Raw genomic sequence first — 23,765 nt, 5'->3', positions numbered from 1 at the left:
CCCCCAGGGAAGCCCTCCTTTTTTTTTTTTTTTTTTTTTTTTTTTGGCTACATTCTTTTTTATGGCTCAATAATATTCTATTGTATGACTATAGCATGTTTTGTCTAATTATTCATCAGTTGATGGAAATTTGAATTCTTTCCACTCTTTGGCAATTGTGAAAAATACTGCTACGAACATTCTTCTACAATTTTTTGTGTGGAAATGCGTCTCCACTTTGGGGGGCGAGTATAAACCTAGGAGTAGAATCGCTAGGTCACATGAATCCTCTCTATTGAACATTTTGAGAAACTGTTAAACTGTTTTCCAAAGTGGCTACACCCTTCAGAGCTGTGTGAGGGTTTCAATTTTGCCACATCTTCACCAATACTTGTTACTGACAGTCTTTTTGATTTAGTAGGGCCTGGACTTTGAATTCTTTTTTGTGGTGTCAGAGCATAGAGAAGTGCGTGGTCATTGGGGCCACATCGTATTAGTGCCGCCTTCCACTCATGCGTGCTAAGCCTTACCCTGGATTGGCCTCGTGACCTCTTCTCCATGTCTTCACCCACAGTCTGTCTTCATCCACAGACTGTCTTCATCCACAGTTTCTCACACATGGGGGCTAAACTCGGGTATCCTGTCTTTCATCAGAACTGTATGCTAATGTCCTCTGAACCCTAAGGCTGTCTCAGTCTCCTCACAAAAGAAAGTATATAAGTCTAGTGGTCAGAGCAGTGCTTTTTCAGCGGCAAGGAAATAAAGGCTCTGATCAGTGTCTTCCATAATAAGAAAACCTAGTATTTATTGAGAGTTTATTAGGTGCCAAGTATTGTTGAAGTGCTTTAAATGAATTATCTTTTAGAGTGTATCACAACTCATGGAGGTGGGTAATATTGATCCCATTTTACAGAAGGGTTAAGTAACAAGCCTAAGGACACCAATAGTAAGTGGAGTCATGGTTGGATACACATCGGTTGAGTCCAGGCCCAGATCTTTTATCTACTTGTGCTACTGTCTCATCATTAAATTATAATTGACTACGCTTAATGGGTCTGTTTATCTTCACCATTGTTTTTCTAGAAGCTAGTACAGTCCCTGGCTCACAAAAGAGGCCTAATAAATATATGTTGAATAAATGAAAGAATGAAGGAATAAAAGTAATTTGCAGTATTTAAGGCCCCTTGTTCACAATTGGAAAGAACCTTAGCCACGTGTAAAACAAGTAGGTTTGCATGTGTGTATGCGTGCTCCCTCTTTCATCCTTTAATTATTTAAGTTCTTGTTTATCAGCAAGTCCTCATTCTTCTCCCTTATTCTTTAGTACAAATAGTACAACTGAATTGCTGACATTTCATCTAATTGCAGGGTAACAGATTGTAATGGATTAAAGATTTCACAATACAAACATTTGGCCTGCTCAAAGCGAGGCAGGAGTAAAGCAGAAGGTGAAAACATTTTATTTGAAGAAGTCACAAACAAGATGATAAAAAAAATTGTTCCAGAGCATATGAGGAACCACCAGAAAAGATGACATTGTAAAAGATCCAAACGTGTGGAACTGGAGGACAGGACAGAACGAGACATTCTCTTGCATTAATGACATTGCTTCCCACTCAAAATCCTCTTTGCTATTTCAATAATAAAACAACCAGATACAGGCAAGATTGCGCTTGTCTATATCATTTTTCTCACTCTTCTTTTGTTTTCTATTTGTTCCTATTTCAACTCCCACTCCTCACTTTATGCTCCTCCAATCTATATTCAGGAAATCCATGCTTCTAAACCACTTTGCTGTATTTAAAATTCGACTGAAAACGCTCACTCTTTATTCTTTAAATAAAAAAGAAAACTAACACCTACACTAGTTTCTATTAAAACAGATTTCCTTGGCACTACATGTATCCAGAACTTACATCTCTTGATGATTTTTCCCATAGTGACCCATTTGAGAGACTGTATGATGATGTTATTACTCAAAACATTTTGGTCAGAGTCAGAATAGAAGTCTCACAAGAACATCCACTTCATTACTTGATCATAATAACTAAAACTATTTTACTCAGTTGGATCATCACCTTATAGGCCATACTTGGAAACAGCTTTTGACCATTTCAATCAAACTTACCTTTTAAAGACAGGCCACAACTGAGGACAGAGAGAAGACTGTATTGTATACTGAGAAAGACTTTTGGAGAGAGGGGCTGGAATTCAAAATATGTACCATATAGGCAGTACAACTGGAATAACTGGGTATCCTTCAAAGATGACTTCCTTGAAAGTGGTATGACTCATGCATGTTCGTAAAAGAAAATTTTTATTTTAATTTGTCCAACCGATTCACTTGGAAATACTTATTTAAGCACTTTGGATGTTCCAGGCACAGTGCCAGGCACTGGGGATAAGAAGATAAACAAGATTGGCCATATCCTTGGACTCACTGAGTGTTAGTCAATTAAGTAGCAATATGGTAGAGAGGGAATGGGTTTGGGAGTCAGACCTAGGTCTAAATCTTTATTCTGGTGCTTACCTTCTGGGTGCACTGGACCAGTTGGGATTGGCCAATCCCAAACAGGGATATGAAGAATGACCGCATAGGACTGCACCAAGGGTTACCTGAGATCATGTGAGAAAAGCACTTAGTAGAGTGCTTGGCATGGTGGTGGGGGCTGGCTTTCGTATTCCAGCTCTTGTCCTTGGGAAGAACAAGTTTTACAAGCTTTATTTAGTGTCCTGAGTTTAGGTTGATCAGTCTGACATTGTAAGGAACAAACTGTCACTAAACTACTTCATTCAGTCTTATTTCTCAGGATATCTGTTCAAGCTTTCACTCTACTTCTACCTGGGCCTGTCATTGGCGGTCTTAGCTCTGTCAGTTGGCTCTTGTTCACCTCTTAACTTTTGGAAGGCATTCTTAGTTTCCTTCTGCCTATTCAAATTCTACTCAGTTTTAAAGACTAGCTCACTTTTTTCAACTCTTCCACGGACCCTCCCTGTCCATACCTTTTCTTTGCGCCCAAAACATACGGCACCCTGTAATTTATACTTCAGATCTGGCTCTTTATGAAACTGCTTTTGTTAATTTTCATTATGAAATTTTGCTACTATTATTGACCATTTCCCATATGTGAATCTTAATCTTCCATTCTATGCACTTTACAGTGGTAATTTCACAGATATTCAGTATATGTTTTGAGTTAATGAATGGGAATTTATATTCTATTTAATGAATTTTTTTTATTGGAAAGCAAAATCCCTCTACCTTCATTAAATTCATCAGCAATCATGAGTGAATAATAACATGTTTGTGTTAATGAGTACCTTTGAATTTTCGGGCTTTGTATCCTGGACAGGACCTTTGAATTTCAGGGCTTTGTATCCTGGACAGGAATTCATGCTAAGTATTTATGAAATATTATGAAGAAGAAACAAAAATGCCATAGCTATTTACTGTTTTTTTCTTTTGCTGTGTTACATTTGCAGTGTATTATAATATTTGAGAGGGAAAATATATATGTAGATTTTAATCAGTTGAATGTTGTCAAAGAAAATTGACCAAATGTTGAAATTCCAAAATAAACAAGCCAAAGCTGAGGAAAAACTAATTTGTATCAGTTTAGTTTAGCTCTTTTTTTTTTTTTGCATTTAAGTTGAGTTTATAGCTACACTTGGAGGCTAAAGAGACTGAGAGAGACTGTTTAAAGAAGATGGTGTGGTGAAGTAGAAAGACCGGTGTTTGAATTTTAGCTCTGGCATTGGTTGTGTGAACTTGGACAGACTACTTAGACTTTCCTGGGCTCAGGTTTGTTTTTCCCCTCATTTTGTAAAACAGATTTAATATGCCACTTTTGAAGAGTGTTGTGAAGTTTTTTTGTGGGCACACAGTAGATTCTCAGTAAATAGGAGCTTTTATTATTATTGGTGTTTATAACTTAGGTAGAGAAGTTACGGTAAGCTTTTAATAAGATGAATTTTGGAAACGAGGGAGCTGGGCTGGAAATCCAGGCCTCTGGGCTATGACAGCTGTTAAGGGGAGGGTAATGCAGTAGGTTAAGGTATGATAATGCGGGAACCATGCAAGGTCATCAAAGGGCGTTTTGAAAATGTCCAGGGTCTCTCCCTCCACTTAATTCTTTAGAGTCTAAATTTATTTTTTCTAGGGAATTTACAGTAAAAAAAAAAAAAAAAAAAAAAAAAAAAGGGCCAACTAAAGAATGTCACTTGCTGTCTGGTTCTACAAGGATTGAGTCTTTAGCTACCGGAGCTGCTGACCTTTAACATACCCTGAAAGGAGCTCAGGGTGGAGATCAGGAATGAGGCACTCTGCGCTCTGGGAAAACTGGCAGAACAAGGCTTTCAGATAGTTAGATATTTTCAGGAGAAAATCTTATGAACCCAAATTCTTGCATCTTCCCATACTTGAAAGCACTAAAATCATTAACTGAGATATCTTTTCCTCGTGGCTAGCAGCAACCTTCTACAGAGATGTGCGTTCGCTTGCCAAGCCCCTTTGCCAAGATCGCATATATACTAACCTCCCCCCTTATGTCCCCCTGAGAGTCCCTTGGAGCTATCTGAGAGGCTGTCTCTGGGGCTATACTCCTCAGTTAAGCCCCCAATAAAACTGAAGCTCACAGTTTTCACGTTTTTATTTTAGCAGACAAATGATACCAGATTTTCATTTAGAATGTCAGTGAAGTGAGAATTTGTTTTCATCCATTTGTGCCTGAAAAGGCTTTTTAACTAGAAAGGCAATCAAATTACAGGCCTACACACTAGAAGGATATTTCCAGTTATTTGTTCTTTCCTATGATGTTTTTAGAAACCACATCATGAAGCTGACAATACTTATTATGCATAGCAATACAGTTATAATTGGTGATTGAAATTCTGACCAAACTCAGATGCAAGTAAACCACAGCTATGGCCAAAGACATATCAAGAAATCAAATGCAACTCTACTTAGTTTAAAGGGAAACTATTATGTTGCACGTACCACAAAATGGACACATAGATACTAAGTACACTAAAATATATCATGGTCTTAATATAATATTATTGAATTGTTTTATATCTATTATATCATAAATCTGACTAGCAACAAATATTCTAGGTACAGTAAACTTAGATTTTGTTCATATTCTTGGACTTCTCCTTGGAATTGATTCTTTCCCATTTCCCTCTGGGTAAATTTCCATGTTGCCAGCAGAGACTCAAATCAGAGCTTTAACTAAATCTTAACTTTAAATAAAAGTTAAATTAAGCTGAGCCACAAGCTCTCCGTGCATCATGGAAACAGGATAAAAAGGTTTATAGAGAGGAAAGAGATCCTGAATAAGACTTTACCCCTCACCTCCCCCCAAAAAATTAGTGAGAGAAACTCATCATTTTCATGACCATCAACAAAAACAATTAGAATGATTTTGCTAAGCATCTATACTGCCTCCCTTTGATATAAAAAGACTGAAAAGACAAAAGGGTACTAAATCACTTTCATTGTTTGGTGCTAAAATACTTTATTGACGTCTTTTTCCGAATACTTTAGACTTCATTTGTAAAATAAGAACACAATTACTATAACATGGACTTTAAAATGGAAGTTTTGAAGCATCTCTCATGTATAATAAGCAACTCTGCCTCATTCATTAATTCGAAAATATTTTTTTACACCTACTATGTGCTTGCCTCTGTGATTAAACTTGGTTTCACAGTTGGGAACAATAGATACGCTGCCTACAGTCCAGTGGGGAAGACAGACAATGAACAAGTAAAAAATAAGTATACCTTCCTGGAATGCTGTGGGTCAAAATGAGTGTCTTTGTTGCATTTCTCTAACGTGATAGTTTGTGAGTGACAAGGTAGATTCTTACTGGCTTCCATATTAAAGTTCCTGCACTTAACCTTTTATAAGGATTTCGTTCAGGTCACTAATTTGTTGTGTGGAGATTCTTGGAGGGCGTGAGCTACCATCTGACTGCTAAGTATACTTAGAAACAGCATCAGTTCTTTCATGATCCTTGGACAAAAGAGATGCCATAAGGAAGAATGACTTGAACTCATTCCAAAGGAATATCAAGCAACTTATCATAAGCTTAAAAAAAGTTTGGATTTTTGATTGAATATGTATTCTCCAAATGCTTTTCTGTGAATTAAATGTTTTTCTAATTAGACTTAAAAATGTGAAATTTTCTTGCAAAATTGATTTTCTATTAAGGCACTAAAGTAGTTTCTCTTCCCTTCTGCTTGCGTCCTAATTAAATTATGTCCCAACTTGTTTTAATTCAGCAATCAGTTTTTTTTTCCATTTGTACTAGATTACAGAATCTCATTTAAAAATCACTCTTTAACGAATTCTACACAAGGCAGGGGTGATGGACATTTTCTAATGGAGACAAAATAGTAGTGGTCAAGTTATGAGACAGACTCCTTAAAAAAAAGGGATCCAGTTGCATTCTGGTGGTATTTTACGCTGTTTTTAGGGATTAAAAAGTAGTAGTGGAAGGCATAGGGATGAAAAATTAGGAACAAATGCTAAAATAAAAAGGGTCTAAATGCTTTGAAGATGTACTTGATGCTGGGGTACAGGACTGATACAGTTGCTGCAATGATCATAAACAAAATTCATTAAAAAAGAAAATGGAGTCATAGATATTGATCATAACATTTGAAGTAATTAAGTGAAAATATTAAAAGAATGGATTACTCCAAATATCTGGAGGTTGGCTTCAGGTTTGACTTATGGATGACATAAATATTCTTGAATGATTAAAATGAAGAAAATCTTAAAAATTCACCAGGTAGCCTGAGGCTATACATGTTAGAAGCCTTTTGCGAATGGAAGAACTGTATATACTGATTATAAAGGATGATGTTTGAGGCCTTAACCTGAAAAGGGGGAAAATTAAGACTGGTTTTATGCGTAACCATCTCTCGAAACTCAAAGGACTTCTGTTTTAAAGAGACAAAAGGAAGAGAAAGGTTTAGCTGTCTTGCAAGGTCAGATTCCATCTTCACCTGTTAGCAGGTGGAAGGAGAGTGGGTCATCAGTCATGCAACATTAAAAAAAAAAAAAAGGCAAGTGAACCTGAACTACTAGTAAGGGAGGGGACTTGGATTGCGTTAGTCATAAAAACGTCATCAAGTCAGGATGGAAACTTCAGCACACAGGTTTTCTCCACGGGCTAGAATCGAACAATGGGAGTTGTGTGCTCGTTGAAGCTCTTCTGGCCTAATTTCTCTCTTCAACACCCCCATGTTTCAAACATGTGCTTAGTAACTTTTAGATAAGGCTTTTTTCCAGTTTCTCCCCAATTGCTCGCATATTTAATTGCTCACTAAGATAACACATAATCCTTTAACTTACGTAATTGCTTCATCATCTTATGACTTTTATATTTTTTAACTTTCAACAACAAAGCCTACCTCATGCTATCAAAATCCTGGGGTTGGATCCTAGTGGGCTGTATTTAACCCATGTAAATCCAAGTCTCTCCTTGAACAGACTATTAATGACTAGCGGTTCAGTTTCTAGATTCCAAAGCTGTTTCTTGAATTCCTTTTTCTCACTTTCTTTGGTATCTTTCACTCATTATGACATTAAAAAGAAGATTTAACACTTTAGAGGAAAGCAAAACAAAAATCTTAAACAAAATTGCTCATATAAAATGGAAAAAGAATTTTGTTTGAAACCGTGAGAACTAAAGTCAATCTAAGACTTCAGTTTATTCAAACAACTATAATTTTCTCTAGTTAATGAACAGTAGCATGAAAAGACAGCACGTATCAGTGAGAAGTAATTCTTTAGACATAAAATGTAATTGGAATCTTATTTATTAGGAGAAAGTTTATACCTGAATCTAGTTATCCAGAGATACTTTGTAAGCTAGACATCTGTTTTATAAGGTTTCCTATATCATGATAAAAGAAAATAGTCACTCAACTGAAAACCAAAAATTATTCCCAAGTAGATACCAAAGAGGAAAGGCTCCAGAGTTTAAAAGTACAGTTATAGAATTATTTCCCATTAAAAATCTCCAGAGACATTCAGTAAGTACAGTGGTGGTGAGGAAAAGAATAGAGCAATACACATAGAGGAAAAAGAGTAGAACAAATAGGGAGATGAAAGAACAAGAAAGAAAGGACACAAAAAAGATTGGTCAAGAAAAAAGAATGGGAGATCTCTTGCTTGTTGAATATGTCAAATAGCCTGCTCCATGCTAGGTACTTTATACTCTATCCTATTTAATCTGTAAAATAAGATAATGTTAGACCACTTACTAGATTAAAAAAAAATACTGAAGTTTAGCGAGCATAAGTGACTTGTCTAAGGTCTCTGAGCTAGTAAATGGATCTGTAGGGATTGAAACCTAGGAGTGTTTGATCTTAAAGGCAAGACTTTTACTAGAAATTAGTCTAGCTGGCAATAAGCAAGGCAAAAACTGGAGTGAGGGAGGAAAATGAGACAGCACTAAACTCCATGAAAGCAAGAGCAGTGTCCACCCTTTTCACGTTTTTTTTTTTTTTTTTTTTTAACACCTGGCACAGTTCTAGGAATATAGCAGTACATAATAAACATTTGCATGGTGAATCATTTTGAATAAGTTGGATCACAAAAAAAATCTTTCATAGGGAAGAAGATGAGGAGGAAGAAAGTTATAAAGGAGAGAAAACGGGCAAGTCAGGGGGTGAGAATAAAAACGTGATTCTTTTTGGGCAGTCTACCTAAACTTGTAGATTCTAGTGCCAAACCTGTCAGCTTAGTGTCAATATCAAACTCTGCCCGTATTCAAAGAATTTTTTAAAGAAGAAAATGGCTTGATGGATTACATTTCCTAATACAGACAAAAATATTTACCAACTTTTCAGAAGCCCAGGGGTGTAGTCTTGGAATCCCATACCACTTGATAGTGACCAGTTGGAGAGGAGGGACCTGAGCCCTGCCCTCTGGACAGGTGGCTTGTGAAGGACAAATGGGTCCTATCTGGATACTCAGCTAAGGAGCCAACCAATAATCAATTAACAAAAACCTATCAGTTAATAAATACTTGTTATGGTCCCATCCTATCCCCCAGCCACAAGGAACTTACAAAGTCAAATATGTCAATAAAAGATAAAAATTCAATGAAACAGCTCACTACTTTGTTAAATGACTAGCAACATTATGATTAAAGGATTAAATGTTTTTCACACAGATGTTGCATTTTAATATAGATATTGGTCTACTCATAGGGAAGAACTACTTTAAAAAGTTGTAAAACTTAAAAACTGTATATTATCCTCGGGTGGTTCTATCCACAGGGGCGGTAAATCTATTTCAATATCCAAGAATCTAATTTTGACCAAACTTTTTCCTTCCAAAGAAATAGCAGAGCCTAACTCAAATAATTTTGACTCTTTTTTTTTTTACAACTAAGTAATAATTTTAGAGCACTAATAAAATTCAATTTCAGTATAGTAGTAAATAAACCTGTTCTAAAACCTCACTTAATAATAATAATGGTCCCAGAAAACCTGAGGTTGAAAGGATTCCCAGGTGATGTTCTTGGCTGATTTCTCTGAAGGCTTGGGTTACTTTCTGATTTCCGTGGTGGCCCCAAAGTGACAACACCTTACAGAATCCAAGGCATCTAGTGATCCTAAATGACAAAGGCTTTTGGCAATCCCTTGGGTAATTATAAACCCATGTTAGGAACAAAAAAGTGGCTGGAAAAGCAGTTGCTTTAGGAATTCAGAGAAGCTAAGAGTTGTTTGCTTTTCTGGTATTGGCCTGTTGAGACACTGGCTCAGAAAAGTGCTAGTGTCAGGCTGGCATAGCATAATCAAATAGAGTTGATTATTATGCAGTTTGAATGCACTAAGGATACTGAAATTCCCTTCTTTAAATCACAGAAAAATCCTGGGCTAACCTATTAAAACTGGGGCAAAACAATGTGAAGAATACTGTAAAAATGTGATTCATTTAAAAAGTGGATTTAATATCTGCCTTTGTGAATTTTATTTGATGTTTTACCCATTGTGCTCTGATATCTTTAGGAGAAACAATGAACTGTCCGTAATATGCAGAAATAATCAAGGAAAAAATGCCATTTCATTTCTATTTAATAGCTATATAATCTATGTAGAAAACATAAAATCTTTGTGGAAAAATACAAAGGATAAGATGACTTCTCACTGTCCTTAGCACAGGCTCCGGACGCGCAGGCTCAGCGGCCACGGCTCACGGGACCAGCCGCTCCGCGGCATGTGGGATCTTTCCGGACCGGGGCACGAACCCGTGTCCCCTGCATCGGCAGGCGGACTCTCAACCATTGCGCCACCAGGGAAGCCCTCACTGTCCTTTTAAAGAAGCAGGTGTGTGTGTGTGAGAGTGTGTGTGTGTGTGTGTGTGTGTGTGTGTGTGTGTGTGTGTGTGTAATATTTTCTAAGCTTTTAGAAGTGGTGTGTGTGTATGTCTGTCCCCCCAACCCCGGGGAATTATCTGTAGACCTGCACAAATCTTTGTTTTCTGTCAAATAAGACCCAGAAGATCAGTATACTTTTTTACGAGGCTATGCAATCCCCTGACCCTATTTTGCCTGCTGTCAGCAGCTGGAGGGCCACATCACTCACGTCACCCCAGTACCTCTCAATAGGTTAGTCTGAGAGTAGCAACTGGCGAGTACAGCTTGTCATATTAGAAATGCTAATGTTTTTCTTACCTCTTCCTTCTCTGCACTTTGCAGATCACGCCACTCCTCAGTTACGTGACCGAAATCCACTGTATTCATGGGGACTTTAAATTCCCCAATGATGTCATGCTTGGAGAAACGATCAAAATCATAGACAGCCATCACCAGAGTTTTGCCACCCAATTCCGAATACGGCACCTAAACAAAAAGATGAGGACAAAATATCTGGTCACAAAAAATGCTTAAAACATGTTACCTGTTTATAGTCTTTAATTTTAATATTTATGTTGGATAAATAGAACAGGGAGATACTTGAGCTTTGGGGTTTTTTTTCTTAAACTGAATCATTTAAGTAACTGCTTGGGGCTTAAATTACTTGGGAGAAAATGAGGACTTACCTAGTGATTTATCACTTTATCCCAAAGTTCTAGAAGCTGTTAGTATTATTAATAATAGCTCATACTATTAGTCATGCTAGAAACACTTCAAGATTAATATAAGAATAACCAGGCCAATTGCACTTGACTATATAAATAAGTTTTTCTTGTAGAATATTTTGTTGTTATTTTTATGATAAGTTACACTGTCAGGGTGCAACTTAGGGGTAGATAAGTTGTTTCAAAAGTTCTCTTTCATTTAAAAAAAATTTTATTGGAGTATAGTTGATTTACAATGTTGTGTTAGTTTCAGGTGTACAGCAAAGTGAATAAGTTATACATATACATATGTCCACTCGTTTTTTGTTTTTTTTTTAAATTTATTTATTTATTTTTGGCTGTGTTGGGTCTTTGTTTCTGTGCGAGGGCTTTCTCTAGTTGTGGTCCACTCTTTTTTAAAAATAAATTTATTTATTTTATTTTTGGCTGCGTTGGGTCCGTGTTGCTGTGCATGGGCTTTCTTTTAGTTGTGGTGAGCAGGGGCTACTCTTCGTTGCGGTGTGTGGGCTTCTCATTGCGGTGGCTGCTCTTGTTGCGGAGCACGGGCTCTAGGTGCGCGGGCTTCAGTAGTTGTGGCACGCGGGCTCAGTAGTTGTGGCTCCCAGGCTCTAGAGCGCAGGCTCAGTAGTTGTGGCGCACGGGCTCTAGAGCGCAGGCTCAGTAGCTGTGGCGCACGGGCTTAGTTGCTCCGCTGCGTGTGGGATCTTCCTGGACCAGGACTCAAACCCATGTCCCCTACATTGGCAGGTGGATTCTTAACCAGTGTGCCACCAGGGAAGCCCCCCACTCTGTTTTTAGATTCTTTTCCCATATAGGCCATTACAGAGTATCGAGGAGAGTTCCCACTCTTTCAGGCCATTTGGATCTCATAGTTTAATGGATCAGTGATATATGAACAGGCATGCTAGGAGTCTGCAAGGATTTGAATGAAATTCACAAGGTACCTCACCTATTCCTTAAAAATAATTTACTGATTGACAAGAGCTGACTAGAAAATTGCTGTTTTGAATATCAGAGATGCATTATAATCTAGATCTTGAAGTTCATTCTTAGGTACGACACTCTTTAGGATGAGCAGTGGCAAAAGGCCAAGAACTGATGAATTCTCCAGCTGTTCAAATATAACTGGGACAGATGCTATGGGCTGGGATATTTATTAGTGACATTTTTAATATTCAGAGAAAGCAGGGCAATCCAAGAAAGCTACACTTCAGTAACCGGGAAGAAATGCCTAATTAAGAAATTGTTTAGACTTGTATTGAAGGTTTGATCAATTTTCAGACACTTGCTATTATTTTATCAGTGTAAATAGTTGTGTTATGCTCCAGCAAACATTTCTCAATTAACTCTGTATATTAAGAAGGAAAGGAGAAGGAAGAATGTTTGACTGCATATATGTAAGAAATTTTGGTTTTTCCAAAGAGTTTTTATTTTATATCATTTGTCATCTATTTGGAATCAGATTAAAATACTATGATTAAAAACTAGGCACAACACATTTTCTACTTTAGAGTGAAAAAATAAACCCTTCCAAAGAGCCAATTTTGAAAGGAAGAAATAAGGAATTTTAGAGTAGGGATGAACTCTTGAAAATTTCATCTTATTTCTGAAATCTCTCTAGATTTTTTGGTGATTGTACTGAAAGGGCATTAGTCAAAAACTTGAGCTTGAGGTCAGACAGGTCTGGGCCTGGGTTCCTCTTTTTTCCAGCTGATGGCCCTGGGACAAGTAAATAAATCTCGGCTTTTTCATCCATCAAAAAGTGATGATAACAGTGTCTACTTCACAGGGGCTGGTTGAGGCCAAATGAATACATGTAAAGCATTTAGCACAGTGCTGGTACACGGTAGGCACTTAATAAATATTTACGGTTTGAATGATGAGTAGCTCTTTCAAATGGTAGTTTGTTGTGGAGAAAAGAAGGAGCATTTCATTTGGGGCATGTCAAGTTCATGTTCAGTGGATTTGAACTCAATTTTAAAGCCAATCCTCTAAACTGTTTTGCTTCCATTCTTGTATCATACAGCCTATTGGCATTTAAGATGCATAATCTACAACGCCTACAAGGAAAAATTAACTAGTTCTCTAGAAACGGTGGTATATTTCTCAAATCTATCAAAATATATTGTACTTTGGATTGATTTATGATGTCATCAGCACTCCTGAAGTAAAATGGAACCTATTATATTTTATAGGCAATTTCAAAATCTCAATGATTATAATTCTTGAAGTTATAGACATTACTAAAAATTATTAGCAATACACTTTTTTAAAAGAAATAACATATAGATAACTCAAAAACAAAGCCCCACAATATTTCAAATAATTTAAGAATGTGCTGACTAAATTGTGGTTAGAAACTACTGACCTAAATTAAGATCAATTCATAGTCAAATAGAAGGATTGTAATTACCTTTTGCAATATTTTTTTGTTTTGTTTTCACTGTATGTCCTGTGGTATATTGACCCTAATGATTAGTTCTTCATAAGCTGGTTTTTACTGCTACTCTACATTAACAATCTGGGTTTAGAAATGTATAGATTTTAAACAGAGTTGCTGACAGTAGATGAGGGATTTTTTTTTTTTTGTCTTAAAAACTCAAATTGTTTTTTTTAACATCTTTATTGGAGTATAACTGTTTTACAATGGTGTGTTAGTTTCTGCTTTACAACAAAGTGAATCAGTTATACATATACATATGTTCCCATATCTCTTCCCTCGTGCGTCTCCCTCCCTCCCACCCTCCCTATCCCACCCCTCTAGGTGGTCACAAAGCACAGAGGTGATCTCCCTGTGCTATGCGGCAGCTTCCCACTAGCTATCTAATTTACATTTGGTAGTGTATATATGTCCATGCCACTCTCTCCCTTCGTCACAGCTTACCCTTCCCCCTCCCCATAACCTCAAGTCCATGCTCTAGTAGGTCTGTGAAAAACTCAAATTTTAGAGTGAATAGAAAGATACCGCTCTTTTACAAAATTGGAAACAAGGTTCATGGGAATGACTCATGCCCTCAGTTTCATCCATTTATTTCATACCAGGATGTTTGCTAATGTCAGGTGCGTGCTATCGCTAAGGCTGACTGGTAGACAGGTGATTCTGAATCTGCCCCCTGGCATATTCACAGACATGTATTGTTTTAAGTAATGCATTTCAAAAAATTTCACGTGTTAAATATATCTACCAAAGACTGTTTTTATGCATGACTTCAGGATGAGAACTACAGAGAGTACTCGTATATGCAGAGATGCCTGAGACCTGCCAAACACCTTTTCCTGCTGAGTTATTATGTGGCCAGAATTCCTCTTTGTTACTGTTTGTTAATTGAGGTGTCTCAACCAGATGAAGAACACCAGGGAAGAGCCAAGAGTAAGGGAAAAATGCTAGAGATGGAAAAAAAACAATAGGTTCATAGTCTTTTGATTGGTGGGTTAAGCAGAATGTTTTAGAATACTTAAATTTCCCCTGTACACAAAAAATTTTGCAATGAGAGTCATACCTCATGGTACCATTTAAATAATGTTGCATAGCTTACTTTATTCTGTGGCCGTGATTTATTTTCAGGAACTTGGAAACCTGGAAAAAGTTTCCAGTTCTTTTGGCTTTATTTTAGAGAGGGGGAAACGTTCAGATCCACAGACTCACTTGAAGCTGAACTCACTTTTTAGATATGAATGACATCCTAGTTCTATCCCAGTCCATATTCTTTTCTGAAATAGCTGAGCTGAATCCTATTTGGACCAAATTTTAATGCAATATAGAGTCCTCATTACATTGAAGATAAGCATCGTAAATATTCTGAATAGAGTCATTTGTGAGTCTCTGAACAAGTGGTCAAGTGGTCTCTATATGTGTCAGGATGAGATCAGTCTGTTATCTAGAACAACAGAGGACAAGTTCATTAGTAAGTACAAAAAAAAATTACCTTGAAAGTAAATTGCTCATTGAAGACAGGATTAAGGGTCTTTCGGTGGACTTTTGTCTCAAATTTCTTCTTTTTATCTGGCAGCAGAAACACCTTCACATAGGGATCAGATGTGCCCCCCATGTCTAAGGCGGGCAGCTCGGCAGCCTGGATGATTCCTACCAGCAGCTGAAATGAGAGGCAGGATACAGCAAACACTGGCATTGGTGGATATGTTGGAAAAGATTGATGTGTTCACACTGCTGCATATTGTGATTTTTCCCTTTTGTTCTTTGCTTTTAATAAACTTTTATTCTCTTCTGAATCTGAACACAGAAGGCAAATGAAGTGAGCTACATAGACTTCAGAAACCCAATTATGACAGATGCAGGCTCTAGGAAGGCTGGTTTTAAACACAAAAGAGGCTTTTAAAAGGTTGCTGATTACAGTTAAATATGGAATTCATATTTGCAAAAGGGTTGCAATCAAATAACTTTACAGTTACTAAAAGCCCTCGTGCATTATTTTTCTTTCCAGGGCATGATTTGTAAGTGGAAAGAAATTGTTAAACAATCACAAGCTTGTAATTATAAAGTAGGAAATTCTTATTTTGAACCAAAGCCTCAGAGCAGCTAAATAGAATTTTTTTTTAGAATTTGGTAGCTTTTTGAGATAAAAATAAGATTTTCAAGTTTCTATCATATTTGACCTTTACTTGTGTGCTGGCTCCTTCTTGTTTTAACTTAGAGTAAAATGATTATTGTATATTAAATTCTGTGTTAAATATAGGACATGGGGTCAAAGAAATATAATTTTAGCTTCATATAAAGGAAGGGGAGATTACAGTTATTGTTTTTAATGCTAAGTGACTAAGATTCTGATATTTTTCAAATACAGCAGAAATCTCTGCATTTCTTCACGTCTGGTTTTCTCAGTGATACATTCCTATCTCTTATTATGAATGCGGGTATTGGCTGGCACTGATAATGTTTTTGCAAAGGAAACAGAAGGTGTGAGCAGACTCTTCTGATGCCCTGCCATCAGACATGCTGTGTCAACAGACTGGTTTAGATCCATATGGGAAACAAAAGTAGACTCGCTTATTGTTATTCAAGGTATATACTCTTCAGAAAATGCAGTCACATCATAGCTGTTCACATCAGGGTTTGAAATTTTGAGGCTGTACCTTTTTCACCAAGAGAGTGGAAAAGCAATTCACCTCCTTGAAAAAGTCACATCCACTTTCTACGAAATGGACCCACCATGTGCATAAGTGCACTTTGGCTAGTTGGCTCAATTTTTAACCTAGACCAAAACCCTTAAAGATTGTTGTTTCCATGTTAATGCTTCAATATCTTTGTGACTTCATCATACAACAGTAGCAATAAGAATGCTGGATTGTAGGTATACAAAACGTAGACAGATGGTCAAAGAATGGTTAAAATAGACATCAGCTTATAAAGACATGATTAGTAAAGCAGTTTGTCTCTTGGTTTACCAAGTTGGTATTTGGAATTTGCCTTTGGATAGCAATGTGAATAAGCAAGACTATTCTCTCCTCACTTTTTCTAATACTTTTTCTCTGGGGCAGGGAAAGCACTAGTGATATAGCCTAAACTCTTTCAAACTTGATTATTTGTACTTTAAAGATTTGGGGGTATCTTGTTGATAGAGGTGGAATTACTTCTCTCAACCCCCCTCTGACTTCTGCTTCAGAGATAAGTATCACATTTCTCTCCACGTTGAAAGGTTCTTAGAGGACTTTTAGGATTGTCTTTTAGTTTTGGTGAGCAGGTGTGTATATTTGATTACAGCCTTATCTACGAAATTCCTCAGACTTTATCTTCCATGGCTTATAGGAATCATTTTGTAAATCAGATTAGCGGAGAACATTTGGAAAAATAAATGCATACTATTAAAACAATTTATCAGGTAGAATACCCTAGATCCTCTGAATAAAATACCTTCTAAAATGGGTTTGCTAGAAAAGGAAGAGTAAATGCACTCGAATTATATTTGAGTAAAAAAAATTCAGTGCTGTATTCTTAAAAATACTACCTTATAAAATGTTACTTAGAGTACTCAAAGCCAACGTAGAAGTTTCAAAATTATGACTAACCAAGATGAGATCCACTAGATTTCTACTGGAAAATATGAAAGTAGAATAAATTAGTAGAAAATTGTTGGCTACATATATAAAGGCAGGTTATATTTCTGGAAAAGATGTTTTGTGTTACGATAAGGTAAGTTGACCTTGACCTTCTCTAGAATATATAAATAATAGGCAGTTTTGCTCTCAACCAATCCCTAATGATCAAATTTTGGTAGAAGCGATAAAAATGACCTCAAAGGCCCTATTTAATTAACTAGAAATGGTATACCTATAATTCTGTATAAATCCATACCTATTAGCTTGTATCTGTAACCAACATGCAGTTTTCTGGAATGTATTATAAAATAATGAGCCAGGGCTGTAATGAAGCTAATTAAATACAATTATTTATTATATGGTGGTGCGTATCAATATGTTCTTTTTGAGGAACCCTCTGGACACTTCAAAAAGTGAAGACATTATTTGAACAGTCAATTCCTAAATAAAGTCCAGAATTTCTGCCATTGTTTAGAGCTCACAGTATTATTGACTTTGGACATAAATCACCAAAGCTGAGTATTGGTGTTTGATTTATTTATTGTTTATTCCTCATCAAACTAGACATAATTAACACATGCTGCATTAGGTAGTAACTGTATTTACATCTATCAAGTTCTTCCCCACCCCGAAAGGTCAGTGAACTGATCAAACTGGAGAGATTTAAAGCTCTCCTAGTTGGAAAAGAACTGTGTCTTATAGATTTTTAAGAGCCTGATCTCTAACTCAGCTAATTCTTATCTAGCTTTTAAATTTCTTGAACAGTTCAGAAGGTAAAGAGACATCTTCATCAAAGTCATGGATCCTAGAAGGTCTTTTTAGGTAGAGATTTTTTTTTTTAACATTTATCTTTGAGCTACCATTATAACAGGCAGTTAATAAAAGCTAGCTAGTATTATCATTCATCTAGGTGGCACTTCACGGCTTTTAAAGCAGGAAGGACTGTTTTGATACAACCTTTAGTTCCTTGTCACTTTTCCAGAAGCTGGGCAGCATGCAAAGGCACTAGAAATCAAGTGGATGGTCCTACTTTTCTAGAGCTGTTAACTCATTTGTGCTAGGAGGTTTAGCCAGTATCATATTATGTAAGGCATTCTTGCCATTGAAATTCATGGAAAGTCAATTTTTAAATCTTTGATTCCTCATCAAATGGTTAATTTTTGTTTGAAGACTTTGGCTTAATTGGTGGTCTAACTCAAAGGTCCCCTGCACTGTTTGGAGCTAAATCCATGAATTCCAAGGAAGATTGTTGTAGCTCAGCCTGAGGGATCTGTGACTGGGAGCTCTCAGAATCAGGCTGATGGCTTCAAGTTAATTTGTATTCCGCCTGCCTGCTGTAAGTGCCATAAGTAGATGTAATCGGCTGAACACTGTGGATTCTAATTACCAGAAGTTAAATTAGCAAGTAGGGGACCGCCTGTACTTAGAAATTATTTCATCAATAGCTTTGATAATTGCATTTTCCCCTTGTAGCAAACCAAATGTTTTAAGATGTATCTTGTTTCAATTTCTAGCTGGTAATTTCAGAAAACGTAATGGAATTACAAGACACTTTCCCCCTCAGACCTGGTTATTCTGGAAGTCATAATCCAGTGAATATTGAAGTTTTCCCAATTTCTCCTCTTCTTTGGGTTCTTCTTTTTCTTCCCCATCAGTCAATCCAGTTTCAGCATCATCATCCTTCAGGGCCTATGAGTAGGGAAATGGATTATATGTGAATTCAAATGAATTTTCATCAGAACTCAAATGACACTGGGCCTGTGGTTATACTTCCAAGCTGTTAGAAGCAAGCACTGAGATGCTGGAAATCTCCATTTGTCTGACACACATTCACATCTGCTGCTTACATATTTTTTTAAAATTCCATTTGTGCACGGAATTTTTTCCCCCCAATCAGCAAGCAACATGGAAGCAATGGAAATAGCCCCTCAGAATATTGCAAGCAAAAAATGTAAAGCTGTTGCAAAGAAAACGTCAACTTTGTGTTATATTTGGCTCTGATAAAATCGCTTCTTTCGGAGGTATGATAAACATGCTATTAACCAGGCCAGTTTTCACATTCAGGTAGTTTAAAAGAGATCTTAAGCATCAAGTAAAACACCCTTGTTACATGCAGTGGAGTAATTTATATGAAATGGGTGGCCTTTTCTTGCCTTGTTTCCTATGAAAAAGATAGTTGAGTAAGTGATTCTTAGAAAATTGTAATTTCCTGTGTTTTGCGTATACGTTTGTAATGGTTATGGGAAAAGAGGAAAAAAAAACATGCCACCAGCAAATGCATGTTTAGAGAAAAATCTACCCCAGTTCCAGTTTAAGTTTACTATTTTACTTTCATACCAGCTCCACAGAAAGCTAGGCTGAATTAAATTGACTTACGGGTCTGTTTGATACCAAAAGGTAAAAGGAGTTGTGTTTGCAATTCTGTCAAACTGAAATTTGTATAAAAATTAAATTTGTGGTAACAAGCAAAAATCATGGCACAGAATTCTCAAAATTCAGTTTAAACCAATTGAATGTTCCTGATAACCTAAAACTTAGGTGTAATATAAATTGAAATACTAGAAAGCTCATAATTTCATGCAATTCATTCAAATGTTCCTCTTTATTAAAAATAAGAACATATAATGTATTTTCCCAATAAACGCAAAAAGTTTGCTCAAAAAAATCAAAGGTTATAAAGATTATAAATATTAGAAGTTTTGTTTCTAGGGTGTGTGCATTCTTATTGCTTTAAAGAATTAGAAAAAAATTAGAAATCTATAAGTAGTTATTATTCAAAATGAAAAATGATAAAATGTTACGTTTTCCTGAACACTACTGAGATTGAAAAATTTAAAAACCTTTATATGAACCATTTGTATTATTTCTTCTGGGGGATTACCTGTATAATAATCTTTTATATAATATGTATATATAATACATCCTTTGCTAATTTTTCTATTGGGTTGTTTGTCTCTTAGTGATTTGTAGAGACTCTGTATTTTGTGGTCTCAATCTTTCTGTTGTTATATACCACAAATATTCTCTCCTAGGTTTTGGTTATGGTATTTTCATTGCCTTTCTTTGTGTGTGTGTGTGTGTGTGTGTGTGTGTGTGTGTGTGTGTGTGTTACTATAGAATCTCACAAAACTGAAGGTAAGACATATGAGTGGTAGGCTGCTTTATATCTCTGACAAAGCAAAAGAATTTTAACCCCTGTCAGTGATCAAATTAAACCTGAGAAATCTTCTAGAAATCAAATGCACAGAAGTATAATCAGGCTTCAGAAAGGCTTCAGAGTCATTAGACTATAGCTCTACCAACCAACCTCCCACAACTCCCAGATTACATGGTTTTTTCCCTCTACTCAGAGAAATCTCTTCTGTTCACTTATCCATTCATACAGAGACCCACAGCGGTGCCTCAAAATGACACCCTCAGTCTCTGAACTGACAAGACTGCAATTTGGCTCTAGCCATCTAACTCTAATTTGATCCTAAAAAACAGATTTGGCATCATCTTACTAGAACTCATTAGGGTGGGAAGATGATAAACAGAGAGTTGAGCTGTAGTTGGAGATGCCTCCCATTTTGTTCTTCCTGAAAAATTTCAGGAGCCTACAATGACTTTGGAAAATTGAAAATGGCCATTATTACATCTGTGCAGAAACCTTTTCAAATCTGGTTAGCCATACACCATTTAATTAGGAAGTTTATACTTGGATGTTTCCTTGAATAGTAAAATGTTGCTTTACTGATAGCCACAGGCAGGAAAACAACATAAGTATTTAAAAATTAATATTAATCTTTTAACTTGGGGTGTTGCTAATAGAAAAATGATAGTAAAGTGACAGGAAAAGACTACTGAATTTAAGTGGAGGACTCGAGGCAGTGAACCCACATTGCCCTTTCAAAACCTCAGCTGTGCGTCAGTCTTTAATACTGTCTGAAAAGATGTGTTGAGAAAATGGCAATGTAGGTAATTTGCCTCCTGTAAGATTTTAATTTTTTTTTAATAGCAAACTATTTAACGCACATTTTTGTCTGAAAAATCTTCACACCACTCCATCATAAAAATAAAAATTTTCATGGATTAAAATACTTTTTCAAAATCTCTTTCAGAACTGACGATTTACATACCATGTTTCAGCTCAGTGTCATTTGAAAGAGCTGAGCTATTAAATCGCCTTCTAAGTGGTTTTTGCCCTAATGAAAGGTGCATGACCATTTCTGCAATTATTCTGCATGGAATAGGGCTAAATTTTTGATAATTTCTCAGTGCCACTGTTTACGCGGGCCTCTCACTGTTGTGGCCTCTCCCGTTGCGGAGCACAGGCTCCGGACGCGCAGGCTCAGCGGCCGTGGCTCACGGGCCCAGCCGCTCCGCGGCATGTGGGATCCTCCCAGACCGGGGCACGAACCCGTGTCCCCTGCATCGGCAGGAGGACTCTCAACCACTGCGCCACCAGGGAAGCCCAGTGCCACTGTTTTATCAGTGAAGTGATTAAGTCTATTCTTGTCCCAAAGGCCGAGCTTAAGCAAGACATTTTCTGTACTATTACATTAAATTAAGACCTATTAAATCAGCAGCTATTATAATATCTCAAGAGCAGTAGTCTCCCCACCACACGCACCAAGGAACAAAATGCAGAGGAAAATGCATGTAAGCCCAGCAGTTTTGAGAGTTTGATAAACTGTAGCGGAAAAAGCTGTGTTGGGAAAAAGACCTTGTTTTAAATTTCAAAAATTTAGTGCACAAGCTTCTGGCTTGATTCAAACATTCAAAAGGCGTTTAGTTGTACTTGGATAAACCATCAGAAGGTGCATTTGTTCATTCTATGTTAAATTGTTCAGATTTGGAATTGATAAGGCATGCTAAAAAGGGAGCGTAAGACACTAAATTTTCTTTCTGTGCCCGTCAATTAAAACTTGAGCTTTCTAATACTGTTCTATTTAATCAGTAATCTTAAAATGAGAACCCTTTATCTTAAAAAAAAAAATCAATTTAGTTCAGCCTCTTGATGTGTGTCAGAATGGTACACCCTCAGCTGTGGAGCCCCGGCTGCCAGGCCACTAAATGTAGTTGAGCGTTGACTAGGGGTGTCTAATAGCAGAGGAAACCTACCGCAAGGGACAGTCCAGAACAGTCATGAGACATAACACAGATAAGGAGGACACAGAAGGAAGAAATAAAAATTTAAATATCCACACACGTTAGTAAAAGCCGTGGAGAAATGACCTTTCCAGACCTCTGACTTTGCAAGTTGATATTGCCCCTCTGTAGTTTTAGTGCTTTTAAGTTTTAAGCCATTACAAAACTCTTAAATATGTATCCTTTGCTGTATACAAATATTATCTATCATTACCACTTTGTTGTTATTGCAGAATATTTTAAAATTCTTCCTTGGTTATAAAATCTTATCAGAGACATATAGTCATGAATATTGAAATTTGAATTTCTGTTAGTTCTTATATGGAGTGAAATGGTAAAACTTACTGATTTCTGTATTTACTGTTTTTGAGATCTTGGTCATTTATCCATGTCATAAAAGGGGTAATAAACACCGCTACTATTCTATAAATTAGTCTTACATCATACAGAACAAATTGCACAAAGAAAAATACAAATTTCTTGTCCTAGGAAGAAATGCTGTAGTAATCATTTAACATTATTTAGTGTTTTTAACTGTTAATTCTAGCATACATGAAAACCACATTTGAATTTTAATGTAGTTATGAAAATGATAGTATCGTATTTCCAATGTTTCATAGACATAGCTGAAATTCACATACAAATTATTCAGTCCATCCATGTCCACCTAGAAGATTATTACTACTGTTATTAATCTCCCAAATATGTTGTCTAAAGAAATCTGTATCACATCCTGCTGGCTACGGAAAATGCTGAAATAAAACAAGACGTGATTTAAAGCTTCAGTTTCTATGTAACAAATTAACTGAAAAGAAAAATCCTTATTAGACATCTGTGGTTGAACACTGGCACCTGGGCTTCTGTGGCTGTGATTAGAAACTTTGAGAAAGACATAACTCTTGATACTCGGAGCTCAGGATGAAGCTCTCTGAGTGTGAGTGCAGGCATACCATTCATTCTACAGCTCTGAAACCAAGCAAAAGTTCAAGTGAAAAATCAGCCTATGTGAAATTGTTGTCAAGAGACATTACAGTGTCTTTGAGAAAAGTGTTTAAAACTCAGGCTAGGGAGAGGGATTAGTGTCCTGAGTGTGTGGATAACTACACAATGTACTAAAAATACCTTCCTTAACTAAATTGTTCTTAAGGAGATTCACATATTTACGAGTTCAATTAATAGTCATAGTATAAGAAGAATTTATAAAACTGCCTATATGTGTTGCTATTAGGGAATAAATAGAAATTTTGAATTATTTGAAGGGAAGCATTGATAATTGAAAATGTTTCTCTGAAAAATCTTCACATTTACTTTTTTAAAATATGAATTTATTTATTTATTTATTGGTTGCGTTGGGTTTCTCTAGTTTGGCTTTCTCTCGTTGTAGATAGCGGGCTACTCTTTTTTGCAGTGCTCAGGCTTCTCATTGTGGTAGCTTCTCTTGTTGCGGAGCATGGGCTCTAGGCACACAGGCTTCAGTAGTTGTGACACACAGGCTCAA

General features: G+C 36.5%; 1 protein-coding gene and 1 long non-coding RNA gene across 4 annotated transcripts in view; one reads left to right on the top strand and one right to left on the bottom strand.

Moving 5' to 3' along the window:
• The window catches only part of SYT1 (synaptotagmin 1), a 564,805-nt gene that overhangs the window by 125,646 nt on the left and 415,394 nt on the right, over positions 1-23,765 (bottom strand). Inside the window, exons 5-7 of one of the 2 annotated variants that reach the window (XM_024122864.3) lie at positions 18,704-18,826; positions 15,010-15,177; positions 10,677-10,844 (exon numbers count right to left, since the gene is read on the bottom strand). In XM_024122864.3, coding sequence (XP_023978632.1) covers positions 10,677-10,844; positions 15,010-15,177; positions 18,704-18,826 — 459 coding nt within the window. The remainder of the gene's footprint in view (positions 1-10,676; positions 10,845-15,009; positions 15,178-18,703; positions 18,827-23,765) is intronic. The other variant, XM_007101002.3, reaches the window with a different exon arrangement.
• Positions 1-23,765, top strand: part of LOC114486414 (uncharacterized) — a 336,818-nt gene that overhangs the window by 81,509 nt on the left and 231,544 nt on the right. The window lies entirely within an intron of this gene.

The sequence above is a fragment of the Physeter macrocephalus genome, chromosome 6 (genome assembly GCF_002837175.3).
Source record: "Physeter macrocephalus isolate SW-GA chromosome 6, ASM283717v5, whole genome shotgun sequence".
NCBI classification, from domain to species: Eukaryota; Metazoa; Chordata; class Mammalia; order Artiodactyla; family Physeteridae; genus Physeter; species Physeter macrocephalus.
This window is presented reverse-complemented; position numbering and strand designations above follow the sequence as displayed.